The following is a 16,900-nucleotide window of genomic DNA, read 5'->3' as shown; positions in this document are numbered from 1 at the left end:
CCACAAGCTTAAAAATAAAAACTGAACTGAACTGAGTAGGGCGATGGGGGCTCAGAGGTCAGACAGTAGAGAGTCGAGTGGAGCAGAGTAGAAACCAGTGGAGTGATGGGGCTCAGAGGTCAGAGGCGAAAGGTATCCCAGCATCCTCGCTGATTGGCGAAGAGATGTCGGCCATCTTGGATTGTAGCGGGGAAAAAAGATTGATGCGGTGAGCTCCTTCTTTATCCGTTTAATTTATTTTCTGAGCCATAACCAACCAAAACCCAATTTAGGTAAAGCACCTGTGCTGTGGTAGCCACCACGGAATCAGGCTGTGAACGGAAGTGACAAAATACGCCTTTAAACGCAGTAGTGCGGCTTCGTTTCTTTTTGTTGTTGTTTGGGGGAACTGACCGACGGAGGCGCAGCAGGCCCAAACCCGAACAAAAACACACCTGTCCTCCGGTCTCCTCCTGCTCGGTAGCCTGTCTGCATAACCGAATATAAACCCACTTTCTCGACTTGCCAGATAGTGTTATAATCGCTTACAGCTGCCCCTGTAGCGGTTTTTATACGGTGCTGTTAGCCGAGTAGCTAGCTCGGTAGTGAGCGTTAGCTCCCATGCTAATGTCCCCATGCATTCTTATCGAAGTAGCTAGTAGCTTAAGTGCGCTTGTTAGCTAGCGGTAGCTCCTAACATTCTACAGCTAACAAGGTAACGCCAACTAATAGCTGACATTTGTTTGGGACTCATAAAGATTACACAGAGCAGGATGAGTCTGTTCATTTGTGCTGTAATGGAAAGGAAAGGAAACAAGTGGGCGGTGTTGTGTTTGAGTTATCATTATCACACAGTGTATTAGCGCTTGCATTAGCTCACAAAGCTAACATTAGCCTTTTGCGACACTGCTGCACCTTTAACGGAGATGGAAATTTGAAACAAGAACATTCAAGCTCCCACACTGCTCTGCTGGTGTTACAGCTGAAGGGGAAGCGTTAGAGGAACCCACAACCCGAAACAGAGGCTTCGGTATAATACATGCCTTACAGAGGCGTTAGCTCAGTTAGCCGCTGTTCACCGGGTCTCGATGCTGCTGTTTGGGGTTGTGGATGTTCGGAAACTGCTTCAGTAAACAGAACTAATCCTGAAAGATCACTGTCCACACAGGGCTCTGGATCTATACATTTACACCATCTCATGCTGTACAGAGACCACAGGTAAACTACACCAGTCAGCCTTTCACCAGGTTTTAAGCATATTGATGCAAGTTAGGTTGGTCTTCATATAATGATATGGTTATATTTTCTGATTAGAGCTGCAATGATTACTCAATCAATTAATTTAGGGTTAGGGTTGTAGATTCATCTGGAAATTAACTTTTTTAAATTCTGGCATAATGTTTACTTGAATAGGTGGTTAAGCATCAGAGTTTTAGCTCGACTGTGTCAGGGGACATCGTGATGAAGAGCCATTGGTGAGGCTGAAACATTTTCCTGTGTGGTGCTCCTGTCATACAAACAGCTTAGTTGACTCAGAGTGATGAACACAAGTTTAGGCTGCATAACTCTGATTTTGCATGTTAATCAATGATTATCACTGCTCAAATAAGACCTGAGTCTGCAGGTGTAGCTCCATCAACGATGTACAAGTTATTCCCGATGTATTTAAAGTAATTTTGTAAACATAATTGTAAAGTTTTTTTAATGTGCAAACATGTCTGAATAGTCATAGCTGACAGAGGTTTCTAAAGATGTTTATGTGCGTATCTCCAAAATTAAATATACACTTTGTGCATCAAAGAAAGGATACTGGTTCTCAGCAGCGTTAGAGATGGGCGTAAACCCAACATGAAACTAAAGCAAAAACAATAAATCAGTTTATTTGCCTTGTTTTCAGGGTTGCAAAACTACTTTCTGTGTGAGAATCTGAACATGATGCCTGCATGTGTTTGCAGAATCAGATACAGAGGCATGTTTACTGGTTTACAGAAGAGTTGTCGTTGAAGGCAATTGTTACAAGCTGCACGTAGTGATTCTTTCATTATCAGTTAATCTGCCACTGAATTATTACTTTTTTGATGAACAGCTCAGTTTTTATTTACAGCATCTTAAGTGGATTTGGAGACAGTGTTGTGAATCAGGGCTTTGCAAAAGCGCTGCAGGTGTGACAGGAAGGAGGTTAGTGTCTTCTTCCGTCTGACCGTTCCTCGTCTGGCCTCTCAGGTGACACGCGGCATGTTTGGTGCTAACCGGAAGAAGTTTATGGAGGGGGGGGTGGAGAGCGACTACGCAGATGACTCCAGCCTCTACTACAGCCAACAGTCCATGTTCCCTCCTCATCGCCCTGACAAAGATGTAAGTTCTATTAATGAGGATTTTCTAAGTCAGGCTTTGCTTTATGAATTGTATGAATTTCAACTTCACATTCAGTCTCCACTGCAGGGCATCACAGTTGTGATTTAAGGTCATGGAAATACTGTAAAAATTCTATAATTTGTTAAGAAGACCATGGCAAGGTGGTTCTTCTTCTGACAGTGATCAAAGAGGAAAAAACTATCCAGGAAAATCACTGGGTCCTGTCTCAGCGATTTAGTTTTTAGTTATTTATTGTATTAGATTTTGTATTATATCCTGATTCTCCCTGTTTGGACTGAAGCCCTCATCACTATCAACTCTGCTGCTGTCATGGACAGGGTGTAGACCAGGGGTGGACACAGTATCAACCCTCAGTAGACTCAGAGTACCAACTAAAATGTGTCGATGACACTGAGCATCGTAAATTGTCTGGTCCTCAAATGTCTGGTCACATTCATAATGTTGTTTACTTCCTCTGTCATCGGACAGTTCCTTATTTAGATCAAAATATTTACATGTTTACAAAGTTATTCTGTGGCTGCTTCTGTCTACACAATATTAAACGTTTGACAAATTTGACTCATTTAGTTCGAGGGAAACAAAAAAAAAGGTTTAGGACAGGTACTGAAAAAAGTATTGCATTGACACAAGTATCAAACCTTTTTCGAAGAGGGACTAGTACCTGTGTAATAAAGGACAACAGAACATAATACTGTCAGTTGCTGCATATTGTCATGTGGTCTGGTTAGGGTTAGTTGTAGAGGAACACACTAAACCGATGAGTTGCAATTTCACAACATGTTTGTGTTTTAGATGCTGGTGTCTTCCTCTGCTTCCTCAACGGGTCAACTGTCACAGCTGGGAGCCAGCTTATATGGCCCGCAGAGTAAGATCTATTTATCTGTATAATGGACCGATTGGTGGAGGCATACACCTGTGAGGTGGTGATTCTAGTTAAAGAATAACATGTTTTCTCTCTGTCTCTGGTTGCAGGTGCTCTGGGGTTTCCCATGCGGGGTATGAACAGCAGTGCAGCACCTCAGTTAAGTCGAAGTGGGCTGAACCAGTCTGCCAGCCAGCTCTCCAGTCATGCCAGTACACCCAACACTGGCACAATGCACACACCTCCCTCACCGAGCAGGTACAACACACACACACACACACACACACACACACAAACACACACACACACACACTGTGTATTTGTGAGTCCTTAAAACATCTTCACTTATTCAGTGTTTGCAAAAAACATCAAATCAACAAAGTTTGGTGTAAAAAAAGAGATGAAAACACACCATCAGAGCTGTAAACTCCTGTCTCGTAGTTTTATAAGCCTCCGTGCAGCGTGGATGTATAACTCAATTCATTGTCTCACCAGTATCTGGAACAACACGCCTCCAAAAGCGCCGCCGCTATTCTAGTCTGAACGCTCAGTCAGACACGTACCACATAACCTCAGTGCTGTTTCAAATCCAGCTGCTCCCGTTTCTCTCTCTCTCTCTCTCTCTCTCTCTCTCTCTCTCTCTCTCTCTCTCTCTCTCTCTCTCTCTCTCTCTCTCTCTCTCTCTCTGTGTCTGTGTGAACTTCATCTCATGTTCACAACCACAAACCACCACCTGCAGCTTCAACCTTAAAATACATTTTTCCCTCTGTCGGTGCTTGTGCCGCTCTCTGCAGGGGTATCCTGCCCATGAGCAGCCGGAGCGTGTTGAACCACAGCCAGCAGGTGGGGGGTCCGACGGGTCAGGCGGGAGGGATGGTAGGAGGAGGAGAGAGGGGAGGCGGCGGTGGCAGTGGAGGAGGGAGGAGCGGCAGCATGGGGAGTCCGAGCCGCTCGTCACCCAGCATCATCGGCATGCCCAAACAGCAGCAAGCACGGCAGCCTTTCACTATTAACAGGTAACACACACACACACACACACACACACCTTTCTACTTAATACCCAGCTTAGTTTAAAACTGTCCTCTAGACTTTCAACCTTCCTCTTTTTCTGACTGACCGAATAAAAATACAGCAGATTTCAGGTAAACACTAAACATATTAAGGGGCAGTTTCTGAATACAGGCTGCGTGCATTCAGTTCCAGTTTGATTCTGGTGTTGAACAAAAGTTTCATCAGTTCTGGCAATAATCCTGTGTGTGTGTGTGTGTGTGTGTGTGTGTGTGTGTGTGTGTGTGTGTGTGTGTGTGTGTGTGTGTGTCAGTATGTCAGGGTTTGGGGTGAACAGGAATCCCGGCTTCAACTTGAACAACTCGTTGTCCAACAACATCTTCAATGGCACAGGTACAAAAAGATAATTGTGTCATTATAATATTTTTCATTCCAATGTATTTTTAGACTCAATTTTTTTTTCTTCACTGTTGTTGTTAATGTTTCAGCTCAGATGATGATTTTCATTTTTTTAATAGTGCTAGAAGCTCAAAAATGTCATCATTTCTCTTTGTTTAATTTTCCTGTGTTCGTCCAGACGGCAGTGAGAATGTGACGGGGCTGGACCTGTCAGATTTCCCAGCGTTAGCAGACAGGAGTCGGAGGGATGGAGGCTCAAATCCCACCCCACTGCTCAACCCGCTGGCCGGTCGGGCTCCTTATGGTACAATCACACGACAAGCTTTTAAAATACAACACGTTGTCAAAGATGAAACCAGTGGTTTCCAACCTTTCTGGTGTCTGACGTCTTACTTAAAGTGTGTAAACTGTGTGAAATTGTAATGGGTGAATTACTAACTGCTCTTTCCCCCGTTTCTCCAGTTGGCATGGTAACCAAGCCGTCCAGTGAGCAGTCGCAAGACTTCTCCATCCACAATGAAGATTTCCCAGCTCTTCCTGGGCCAAACTACCAAACAAAAGACCCCACCAGCACCAGCGAAGACAGCAAAACGGTCAGGGTCACTTTTCTTTGTCTTTTCTCATTGTGTCCCTTCCCTTCTGATTTCTTTTTTCTGTCCCGTTTCGTCATCGTTCTCCCGTCTTTGTCTTTTGCCGTTGTCTCCATTCATGTCCTGCCTCGTCTCACTTGTTTTGGGACTGATGTTTTTTTCCCCTCATTTTTTTGTCTGGGCAGAATCTGAATTCATCAGGAAAGCCCACCTCTAACTCAGACGGTCCAAAGTTCCCTGGCGATAAGAGCTCTGCGCCTAGCAACAACAACCAGCAAAAGAAAGGGATCCAGGTGCTTCCCGACGGTGAGAAACACTCCAGTTTTTTGTGACACACGCACAGAGCGGGAGAATAAAAGGGACAGATCTTAGTCTAAACCATCGTCATGTGCTGTCTCTGTGTCCCAGGCCGTGTGACCAACATCCCAGTTGGCATGGTAACGGACCAGTTTGGAATGATCGGCTTGCTAACGTTCATCCGGGCAGCAGAGACGGACCCTGGCATGGTCCACTTGGCGCTGGGCTCCGACCTCACCACGCTCGGCCTCAACCTCAACTCACCTGAGTACGACACACACACACACACACACACACACAAACACACACACATACACAGGAGCCTGTTATAAAAATACAACTTAAACACTTCCAGCTAACATGCTCTTTTTGGAATAAAGATAAATCAACATTCCTATAATTGGCTGAGAGCTGAACATGTGACTGAAGACATTTCATATCATCATATGAGTAAATTTTCATCTCTAGACTTTTCATCTCTCAATGAGGAAGTAAATCTAAACATCTCTCTCTTTTCTCTCAGGAATCTCTATCCTAAGTTTGCGTCTCCCTGGGCATCGGCTCCGTGTCGACCGCAGGACATAGGTGAGTTTGAACTCAGCCTGTGATTATTTGAGTTTATTGTGATTATTCATGGAAGTAATATTACACTTACATTCATCTCATGGCCACTAAACAACTCCAGTGGGATAATCGTGGTGCTCTGTGTGAGCCGTGTGTAAACAGGCGAGTGTTTGCTAAATGGCTCTACAAGGCAACGATGTGTGTGTTGACTGTCCCAGAAAAACGAGGGAAGCCATTCAGTTCAGAGAGGTTTTGGTTTCTTCTACCACCAAGTGGCCAAAATATAATAATGCAGCTCTAGTGACAATATTAAAGGATGTGATGAGTCTCGTCTCCTCTGTCAGTCCTGTCCTGATGAATTTGTAGGTTTTACAGTGTTTTCAGCTCTGTTTGCTTCCTCTTCCTGCAGACTTCCACGTCCCCTCAGAGTATTTAACCAACATCCACATAAGGGACAAGGTATGTGATTCAAAAAACACCAGAAGGATCCTTTGTTTATTTTTTCTTGCTGTTACAGTAATTTTATTGTTTCCTTAGTTAATTACAGATATTCTTCTGTGTTGTGTAACAGTCAAAATATGTCATTTTAGTCCCTCCATTCCTTTAAAATTGGGGTTGAAGCTTTAACTGTGCATCTATTTCCCTCTGACCTTTGACCCCACTCTGTCCTGTCTGCAGTTAGCAGCTATCAAGTTGTCTCGGTATGGTGAAGATCTTCTGTTTTATCTCTACTATATGAACGGAGGAGACCTACTACAACTTCTGGCTGCAGTAGAACTGTAAGAACAACACACACACACACACACACACAGCTGATTTTCATCCTTTCACCAACTCCTCAGAAAATAACATCCTGACACTTATGCAAAGCTTTTCAATTAAAATGTCGGTCTGTAATTTTGTGTTTTTTTGTTTTTTTTTTAATCCCTCCTCTGATGTTAATATAATCACCATCCTTTATGCTCATATCTTCTGCATCTTTTCTGTCCACAATAAGGGAATTTTTCTTTCACATCACCACAAACAACACAAACTAAATACAACACAACTTGGCAAAAATGTTACTTTACAAAGACACAGTCGCCAACTTGACATTTACGAATCTGTCCAGACTTTAATTGTGAGTTTGAAGTAGAAACGCTGTTTGAACCTGTGTGTGTGTGTGTGTGTGTGTGTGTCTGTGTGTGTGTGTGTCTGTGTGTGTGTGTGTCTGTGTGTGTGTGTGTCTGTGTGTGTCTGTGTGTGTGTGTGTGTGTGTCTGTGTGTCTGTGTGTCTGTGTCTGTGTGTCTGTGTGTCTGTGTGTCTGTGTCTGTGTGTGTGTGTGTGTGTGTGTGTCCAGCTTTAACAGGGACTGGAGGTACCATAAAGAGGAGCGGGTTTGGATCACCCGGGCCCCGGGTATGGAGCCCACGCTGAAGACCAACGCCTACGAGAGAGGGACCTACTACTTCTTTGACTGCCTCAACTGGAGGAAAGTGGCTAAGGTGAAAACATATTTACACTTTACATCCCCTGGGGTACAACTCTACAAACATATGATCTCTTCAGCTGTTATTTGGAGAGGTCACAGCAGAAGTATAACAGTTAAACTTGAAATAAATAGAATCACTGACAGTGAAGTTATTATGGGAGAATAAAGAATAATTGATTGTAGGACTGGAACTAATTTTTACTTTAATACATTAATCTGTCACCTATGTTCTCAGTTCATTGGTGCATTGTTTAAAAAAAATTAATTAATTTTCTTGTTTTGTCAGTGAAGACAAAAGGAAAACAGCTAATTTTAAAATTTGAGAAGCTGAAACCAGTTTTTTTAATGTTTTGCTTAAGTAGGGTAGATGTCCATGTGTCTTTTTTATTATAAAGCAGGTCTACGTTCTACATTCGTACTATTAAAGTATTAATATTAAAAGATCCTCTCTTCTGATTGGCCGACTGACCTGTTGTCACTAGAGCTCCAGAGAGAAGCCTGAGAGAGGAGATGTAAAACTACACTGAGATGGTTTTTGGTTCTAAAAACCACAGATATATCTTCTGATGGAGATCAACACTTCAGATAAACACAGGAGAAGTTAAAATATGGAGCTTTAAAGGCAAACACAGCTTCAGTTTTATTTGCCTTTTGTCACCGGTGAAATATTTTTATCAATAACTATTTTCAAGCAGCATTTTGACCATTAAATAAATAACCACAGAACACGAGGAGTCTAGTGTGAGAACTATAACATGTTCTCACACAGAAGTTCATCTGTGTCTCTGCTTTCAGGAGTTTCATCTGGAGTACGACAAACTAGAAGAGCGGCCTCACGTTCCCTCCACGTTCAACTACAATCCTGCCCAGCAGGCCTTCTGATTGGCTCTCCCTCCTCCTGCCTGCCTGCCATTGGCCCTCCTGGCTCATCAGACAACCCCCTTTAGGTTTTTCCCACCTCCACACACTCAAAGTGAATCTGGCCGTTAAGGACTTGGGACAGGGGAGGAGGTCCTGGCTCCTGTCCTGTTAAACCCCTTTCTGAATAGACTTTATCATTTTAACCTTTCTGATTTTTCTTTGTTCTTTACCTCATTTTCTTTTTTTTTATTTCCCACCCTCCCTCCATGGGTTTGGTTCAGTTGGTCTGTTATGTGGAGCACAGACTTAATGTCAACAGACAGCACAGTCCATCAAACACAGACACACACTGTAAATAACTGTCCATCTGATCGAGTGATTCATGTTTCTATTCAGTCTTAAGAATCGACTATTTTTGTCTAGAGAAGCTTTTAAGAAGAACCAGATTTTAACACAGGATTCAATCACCTGTCAGGATGGATAATTATTTCACACTGTGTCACACAGGAACTGAAGATATTTATCTTTTTCTTTATTTTTACCAGGTTTCTCCAGCATTACAAATCAGAACACACACATCATCAGCAGACAGTGGACAGTCAGGAGAGGAAATGCAATGTACATTGTAGCACTATTTCATAATAAAAGGAGAAAAAATATCTTTTATTTTGGTTTGTGTCAGTGTGGCGATGCGTGAAGCAGCGGTTTTGATTTTAAAGGCTCAGCTTTTTGGTTTTTAACCCATTTAGGTGAAGTTTAGTGAAACAGAAACACCAGCGTATTGAACGGACAGATACATGTGTTTACTCTCTTTCACCGAGCCAGTGTGTTTGTAGTCCTCCTTAGTTATATCTTAAAGAAGTGGTTCCCAGCCTTTACCAACTGAAAAATCTCCAAAATGTTGGCGGCCAGAGCACTTTTTACACTCGTTGATTCCCCATCTGTCTGTTTCCGTTTAATTCTTACTGTTGCTAACAGCTATCCGTTTTAATTCTCCAGTTTTTACCACAGATGTAAACTGTTCACACACAATCAGACTGAGATAACAAACAGGTACAAAACATAAACGTTCCTATCGTTGGCTTATCACAATGATAAACCTTAATACAAGAGAAAAAAAACAACGTTAGAAGTTTTTAAACATCTTTAATGTTTTTAAAGATTATTTAGTTTTAAAACTTTTAAAAACATTATTTTATATAACTAAATTATTTTCACCAAAATTGTTCCGATTTGCAAATGTTATGTCAGCCCACTTAAAATACCTTTGCGGACCACCAGCAGGCCCCAGCCCACAGGTTGGGAACCACTGTCTTACAAAATAAAGCTGGCATTGAAGCTACATATATTTTTTTTCTTATTGTCAATGAAAGACCCAAACCATCAGTGTGCATTTGTAAATCTTTAAAACCTCAGAAACCTCTGTCGTCTCCTAAAACATCTGGACACTGTAGTTTTTACCAAACCACAGTGGAGGATTTATCCACATTCAGTTCTCTAGTGAATATTTCCGACCATTTTACTTTGCTTCTCTAACTGTTACCTCTTTAACGTAGTGTTGAATTTTAATGTTTCTGAAACAAGACTGAGAAAAACAAATTGTTAAGAATGAAGAAAATTTTGTTTTTATTTTTAGAAAATACTTGAAATTACTTGATTCATTTAGGAAGAGGTGGAATAATCTGTCACTTGTTTCTTTAATAATGAGACTTTAATGATTTAAGCTACGGGGAAAAAAAATAAAATACTTGCGTCGCTACAGCAGGATGGTGTTTGTGAGACTGAGTCAAAATAACTCACATGAAGAAGACGCCAGATGTTCGTAGGAGACATTCAGTGTTGGTTTGGGTCTGATGTTGACAAGAAGAAAACTATAGACTTTCTTTAAATTTAAATTGTATTTAATGATAAGACAGAACAACAGTGGAGGGTAACAGAAAATTTTTTTGCCAAAGTTCAGCTGATAAAAGTAACAGACTGACAAAGCTTTTGATCAGTTTTCATCCTCAGCTTTTTATTTCTGTCATCACAGCTCTTGTTCTTTCCCAGTTCCTTCACTTACAGCATTTAATTCCTTTATTTATCCTCTTCTACTTTTCTTTCACCTCCCACGTTTATTATTGGCAGTTTCTTGTTTTCTGCCCGGCAACAGTCAAACCAATCAGAGCGTTGGAGTGACCTTTCCCATGATAGTTAAAGGAAACGTTTCCTATTTTGAGACATATGCTTATTAGCTTTCCTGCTGAGAGTTAGACGAGAGGATCGACACCACTTTCACGTCAGAATGGTTAATATGAGCTATAGCCAGTTGGCAGTTAGCCTAGCTTAGCATGAAGATGGGAGAGACAGCTAGCCTCACTTTATCTGAAGGTAACAAAATCCACCTATCAGCAGCTGTAACTCACTAATTAAAGCGTCTTTCTTGTTTGGTTAAACTTACAGAGGATCATGTGACGGGCTGGTTCTTGATGAATAGTCTGGTGAGTAATTCGTATAACAGAAACCATTCAGTCATTTTTACACTTCAGTGTTCAATGTCAAATGAGACAAGATGTTGATTAGTGAACTTTTAGAGGAGCTAAGCTAAGCTAACCAGCTGCTGGTGGTAGCTCTCATGTAGAGTGGCGTCAGTCTTCAAATCTAACTCTCAGTAAGAAAGCAGATAAGTTTATTTCTCCAAACGTCACTTTTCCTTTTCCCACTGCCAGTTCAGCGAAAGGCAAAGTCCACCAAAAACAAATCATTTTAAGGCTTTATATTGATTTTAATTTGAATTTCACTGTTCTTAAATTCCCTCCAGGAGGCACCAATGTACAGTTATTTGTGTATGTGTGTGTGTAAATACATATATGTACAGTACACATATATATATATATATATATATATACACACACACACTCACACTCATAAACATAAGGCAGTATTACTTCTAAGAAAAAAAGGGGGACAGAAAGCGAAATGACACTCCTCCTGTACTGGCCACCAGTAAACGATGCAATACTAGACTTCCCGTTACCACGGAAACCATCATGGTGACGGTTTACAGGGGACCATGCCCACACCAACCACCTTCTAGCAACAACATCCGCTACTGTGACGATGGCGGTGGCGGTGGTGACATTGGTTGCCGTGACTACAGGAGCCAGCTTGTTCACACTGCAGCAGGAAAGCCAAGGACACGCCCGCAGACCCCATGTGACCTGTTTGAGAAGATTTAATTGGAGAATGAGGACTGAGGCACTTGGCCATTGGCTGTTTTATTAAATATGGCAGCTAGTGTTTTAATAGAAAAAAATAAAATAAATATTCTGGTAATGAAATTGAAAGACGAGTCTGGGTTGTTTGTTTGTTTTGTGTTACTGTGGAAATGCAGTTTTTATTTTTCAGGACTGAAAAGTTGCTGAAGATCTTGTGAAGATTCACGTTTTCTTCTTTTTTCTTCTCATCATCTCAACTGCTACGTTCTCTACAACACACAAGTAAATATGAAAATAACAAACAGTCTGTCAAATGTTTACCACCTGTTTACCTGTTTACCGACCCATACTTGCTTGTTTACATCTGGCCCAGCACACATCTGGACCATATACAGCATGACTGTCAGATGCTGCTTCCACATCTGGACCTATTCTGACACTCACAGAAAATCTTCGGCTGTCAGTCAATACAGGAGGGTAACATCTGGGATCTGACCAGATGTGGAAGTATACGGGCCGGACTCGGGCCGAGGACCAGGCCCCTTCTGGGCCAGGAGTAAACTACTATGACTTTGTCGCCATGTTGCCAGTTTCTCTTTGGAACATCAAAACCAAACCAGTTGAAATTAAAATCATGGCTGCAATTTAAAATTTTTTATAATTGAATAATCTGCTGATTAAATGTTTGGTCTATTTACAATTTTCCAAAGCAGAAGCTGTGTCTCAAGAAAAATCCAAAACCCAAAGATGTTCAGTTTCCTATCACAGAAGACTGAGAAGCTGCAAATGTTCACATCTGTGAAGCTGAAATTATATATTTTTGGCATTTTTGCTTGAAAAAAAAAAAACTTATGTGATTAATTGATTATCAAATTTATTGCCACTTAATGTCATTTTAATTTGTAACAGCAGTGGTTGCTGGTGGAAGTTTGCAAACAGCAGTTAACAAGTAATATGTCATTTTAAAAGTTGGTATTTCTGTTAATCCACTCAAAGACTTGTACGGCTGCTGTACGTCTCATCCACACTTGTCACCGTGTTTCTGTCCATTTTTCTCTTGTCTCTGCACAGGAAGTTGATGTCGCCATTTATTATCCACCTATAAACGTCTGATCACCAGGTCACCACCAGACAGCAGAGATGTGGATGAAGATTCAGTGATCTTTCTGTTTCAGGTAAAACGTTACTATTGACTTTCCTCCCCCCCAAACATTAATAAGAATAAGAACAAGATTTAATCACCACTAAAACTGGAGGGTATTTGGCTTTTTGTTTGATAAATGACTGAAAAGTTTAGTCAGTTAAATGCTCAGAAAACTTTAAAGTGGAGAAAAGGTGGAAGTGTTTGAGAAGTTTGTCCACATGAGGGTGCTGTGCTCCAAAAGAAGCTCAACACAGGAAGAGCCTGAGCGATGACGTCAGTGTGTGAACCAGCTGGTTGTTCTGTTGATAGAAAAACATTATTATTGTTAAGTTCAACTACATGTTAATCAAATATCTTTCTTTCTGAAAAAGCAGTAATTTGATCTGTGCACCATCAACAATAATGACAGCAGCATGTTTAAGTGTAATTAAGTAAATTCCCAGATTTATTTTTTTAAACCAAAAACCATTGAAGTGATTTGTGTTAACTTATATGAAGAAGACAGGATCATGTTTTTTTGCAGCTGCTGCCAACAAATATTTAGTTTGTCTGTCTGACTGTCAGTAATAAAAGTTTCCATATTTTTACCGTCAACAAATCAATGTATTGACTTTTCATCACAGCTGCCTCCATGTTCCAGGAGGTGAAGAGTAATAGAGGCAGTAACTTCCAAGACGGGGGGTGGTTTATACCCTGGAGGTAAACACACACACACACACACACACACACACACCCAATATCATAAAGAAATACACAAACAAACAAAAAAATAACACACAGATGCTGAGAGTGATAAAAGTGTTAATGTGGTGATAAAAGCAGATTTTACTGCAGCAGCTGAGAAACGACTGAGGAAGCTTTACACTAAAACCACCTTGAGTCCAGTCACTATTAATCTGCTACACTGTTGATCCTGGTCCTGTTTTAAAGTTATTTTCATTTTCCACAGAAAGTCTTCTTTTTTCCTCTGGACCCAAAATGAAATGAAAAATTGACAGCGTTCCCTCCAACTCTCGGGCAGTTAGGAAAACTGGAGAATTACATTATGTAACAGGCTCTGAATGTGTGAAGGGGGGCGCATTCAAACCGGTTCAAAATAAAACCAGGTTTTGAGTTTGTGCTGTTCTGTGTTCACACTGTCACAATATTAAATATGTACATAAAGGTCAGTGTTCATATTAAACTACTGTTTCTGGACACCGTTGTCTCTTCAAATGTGTTGAATTCAGCTCCTTTTTTTAAAGAAAGGCTTCAGCAGGTGTTAAAATATAATTCATACAGGTCTGGAATATTTCTTGCTTCTTTAGCTGCCACAATAACATTTGTAGTTGTGTGTCAGGAGACATTTATGAACTAAAAGGTCGTTGGATCATTGGGTTGAGCTGGAAACTCATCAACTCATAATGGACAAGTGTCGATTTTAGCAAATAAAAATGAAATGAACTTAAAATAATAGTTTTTTAATTAGTTCATCCATCCATCAGTTGGGTCCAGGTCAAGATAACTGAGTAATTATTGTTGTATCCAGCTGGGAAGTGCTGACAACAGTGTGATATAAATCTAAATAACTTCATAAATAATCATCAGCCTTGTCACCAGACTGGTTCTCTGTCACGTTCTGACCAGTATGACTGTGAAACAGGTTTTAAATTACATCCTATGAGTTACTAAAATAAATATAATTTAGTGAACACGACAGAAATCCAAAAGCCCAAAGTAAGTGAAGTAAGTGGAGGAGCTACTGCAGAAAAATGTAATAAAATAATAATGAGAGAGCAGAATAAAAACTGGAAATAAAACATAAAGATGGAGTTTAGTTCAGCTGCAGAGGTGTTGCAGTTAACAATTAACTTTAGTTTTTCATAATCACAGTTTCCTCAGATAATCTGAATGATTCTTTTCACTTTGTTCTGAGTCTTTTTCTTTTTCTAATTTGATGTCTGAACAAAAGTTATGTAACTGACTAAACTGGTCTAAAAACAGTCAAACTGTGGGAGTGAGTGGGCGAATATGAGAAATTCAACTTTATTTGTTAATTAGCTTGTTGTACAAATAAAACCAAAGAACTAGAGTCACAAAAAAACACATTAAACTCCTGTTTTAAACATCACAGTTGCACAACATTAACCACTAAAAACAACACATTCATTGTGTCACTGGAAAAAAAAAAAAAAAAAACTTCAACATCTAAAAACTCTACTGTCCCTGTTCAGAACAGTCACAGTAGAGGCCACACATGATCTTTGTACCTGTTTTCCTGGTTAGTTGGAGCTTTAGTCTCCAACCACATGGCCATGGGTCATCTGAGTGGTTATCTGAGTGACCATAGCCCTTCTGTCAGCTCCAACCAGTCTGAACATTCTTAAAAATAATTATAAAAATAGTGTTTTTAAATGTTTTAAAATGAAATGATCTTTAAAAATATAAATGAATGTTGAAAAACTCCTTTAATTGTTTTTTTTTTTAATCTCATATTAAGACCTAGAGCCAATGACGGGAACTTTGCTGCCGGACCACATCATACTCTTGTTTGCTCTCTCAGCCTGATTCTGTGCTGATAGATTATATTCATGGTGAAAACTGGAGAATCAAAATGAATAGCTGGTTAGAAACAGGAGTCAAACAGAAAAAGAAAATCTGAGCTTCCTCTGCTTTCAGTTCAGTCCTGAATGTTCGATCGTTTTCACTAAAATAAAAAGTGCTCTGAGACTTTATCTGGCCTCCGTACTGTTACAGGGTTGGATGTGGGCGCCAACACTTCTGAGATTTTCAAAGGTTGTGAACCACTGGTCCAGAGACTGTGTGTGAAAAAAGTTTCAGAAACCCTCAAACCAGCTCGACAACCATCATGTAACTGAAGCTCCTGCACTGCTGCAACGTGATTGGCTGATGAGATAGCTGCATGAATAAGCAGGTGGACAGGTGTTCCTAATAAAGTGCTCGGTGAGTGTATACACAGACATATTGTGGTTTGCTGTGTGAGCTGCTGTTGACAGTGTGTTTTGTGTTACCCTCTAACCGCCTCATATGTCCCGTTTTAACAACAGGATTTCCACAATAAGAGCGCAGCCTGTTGTTTTGTGTCTGGCATCCTCCACTGTCGGTGATTACAGACAAAACAACGTGTTAAAAATAATATGTCGCCTCAGATCTGGCGCAGAACAGGGCTGCAGCATCACTCTGTTGCATTTTTCCATCACAGTGCTCTCAGAAAAAAAGCAGCCATCAGCTCCATAATGAGGGATATTACCGGGCTGTGGCTCACTGTCAATGCTGGGATTTTCAGCCAAATGCAGCAGCTCTTTGTAGCAGCACTACGTCTGTGTTTTTCCAGGACAGCAGGAGCAAATATTGCGCTGCCTAATCGCATCATCTGAATGTTGATTTGAGTCAGTCGATGCCCTCTTCTATCCACTTTTATTTGCTTCACTTCCTGAAAACCCAAATCCCGTCCACAGAGGATGCCAACTGTCGACGCAGCCTGTCTTTCGAATTTTTCCTCTTAGTTGTATTTATTTCATTCTAACTGGAAATTTAGCTCAAATTTCCTCAATTTTATTTGTTGTCACATGCAGGCTCAGTCAAAATGACTTAGTCAGTGTCTGGACCTGTGATTTTCTGCTGGGTGGCCTTCAGACCGCTGTTTTTCTACTGCTCTGGTGTTTGTCTGTCTGTGGGAGCTCTGCAGAGACACGTGGCCCGTGTCCTTCCACGCTGATGTCCGTTATTATTTGTAATCTTTTGATCTGCAGAGATGATAATAATCCCGCCACATGCCTCCCTGATTACCAATGCATAATGCTGAGGCTTTATTCTGGAGCCTCTCAGCGCTTCACGTTTATGCAACAGGCCAGAAGCAGAGAGAAATGATTCTTTACATCCAGCAGAGGTTGAAGGACGTGAGTGTTTAAACTAAAGAGCTGGTCTCGCCATCATTTGACTATTTTCATGAAAATGCTTTAATATTTAGTGTTTACTACCATTTTTTTTCTTTTTCTGATCAATGGTCACTAAAACTGCTAAGTCTGGAGAAACAGTTTTTTTTGTTTGTTTTTAGGTTTAAGGAGCCTTTAGAAACACTGAACATGTGACACAAACATCACAACACATGAATCATCCCGTTGATCCACAACTGCTGGATGTGGAGAGAG

At 40.8% G+C, this 16,900-nt stretch overlaps 1 protein-coding gene across 3 annotated transcripts; it reads left to right on the top strand.

Annotated features, from left to right (window-relative positions):
• Nucleotides 1-77: 77 nt before the first annotated feature.
• LOC139635063 (CCR4-NOT transcription complex subunit 2-like) lies at nt 78-9,067 on the top strand. 3 transcript variants are annotated; one of them, XR_011694119.1, is made up of 16 exons: nt 78-208; nt 2,203-2,334; nt 3,148-3,220; nt 3,328-3,475; nt 4,012-4,233; nt 4,539-4,618; nt 4,803-4,928; nt 5,087-5,217; nt 5,400-5,520; nt 5,623-5,779; nt 6,035-6,096; nt 6,485-6,534; nt 6,754-6,854; nt 7,416-7,560; nt 8,343-8,494; nt 8,954-9,067. XR_011694119.1 is itself a non-coding variant. In XM_071502006.1 (15 exons), exons 2-15 carry the CDS (start codon nt 2,215-2,217, stop codon nt 8,427-8,429), a joined length of 1,623 nt encoding a protein of 540 aa, XP_071358107.1. In that variant the 5' UTR covers nt 78-208; nt 2,203-2,214; the 3' UTR covers nt 8,430-9,067. The 3 variants fall into 3 exon arrangements, 2 of the variants coding, with proteins under 2 accessions (XP_071358107.1, XP_071358108.1); XM_071502006.1 differs by having other exon boundaries at nt 8,343-9,067; XM_071502007.1 differs by lacking the exon at nt 78-208 and adding an exon at nt 1,167-1,197 and having other exon boundaries at nt 8,343-9,067.
• The last annotated feature ends 7,833 nt before the right edge of the window (nt 9,068-16,900 follow it).

The sequence above is a fragment of the Trachinotus anak genome, unplaced genomic scaffold (genome assembly GCF_046630095.1).
Source record: "Trachinotus anak isolate AG129_WGS33_773 ecotype Australia unplaced genomic scaffold, CSIRO_AGI_Tana_v1 ptg000018l, whole genome shotgun sequence".
NCBI classification, from domain to species: Eukaryota; Metazoa; Chordata; class Actinopteri; order Carangiformes; family Carangidae; genus Trachinotus; species Trachinotus anak.
This window is presented reverse-complemented; position numbering and strand designations above follow the sequence as displayed.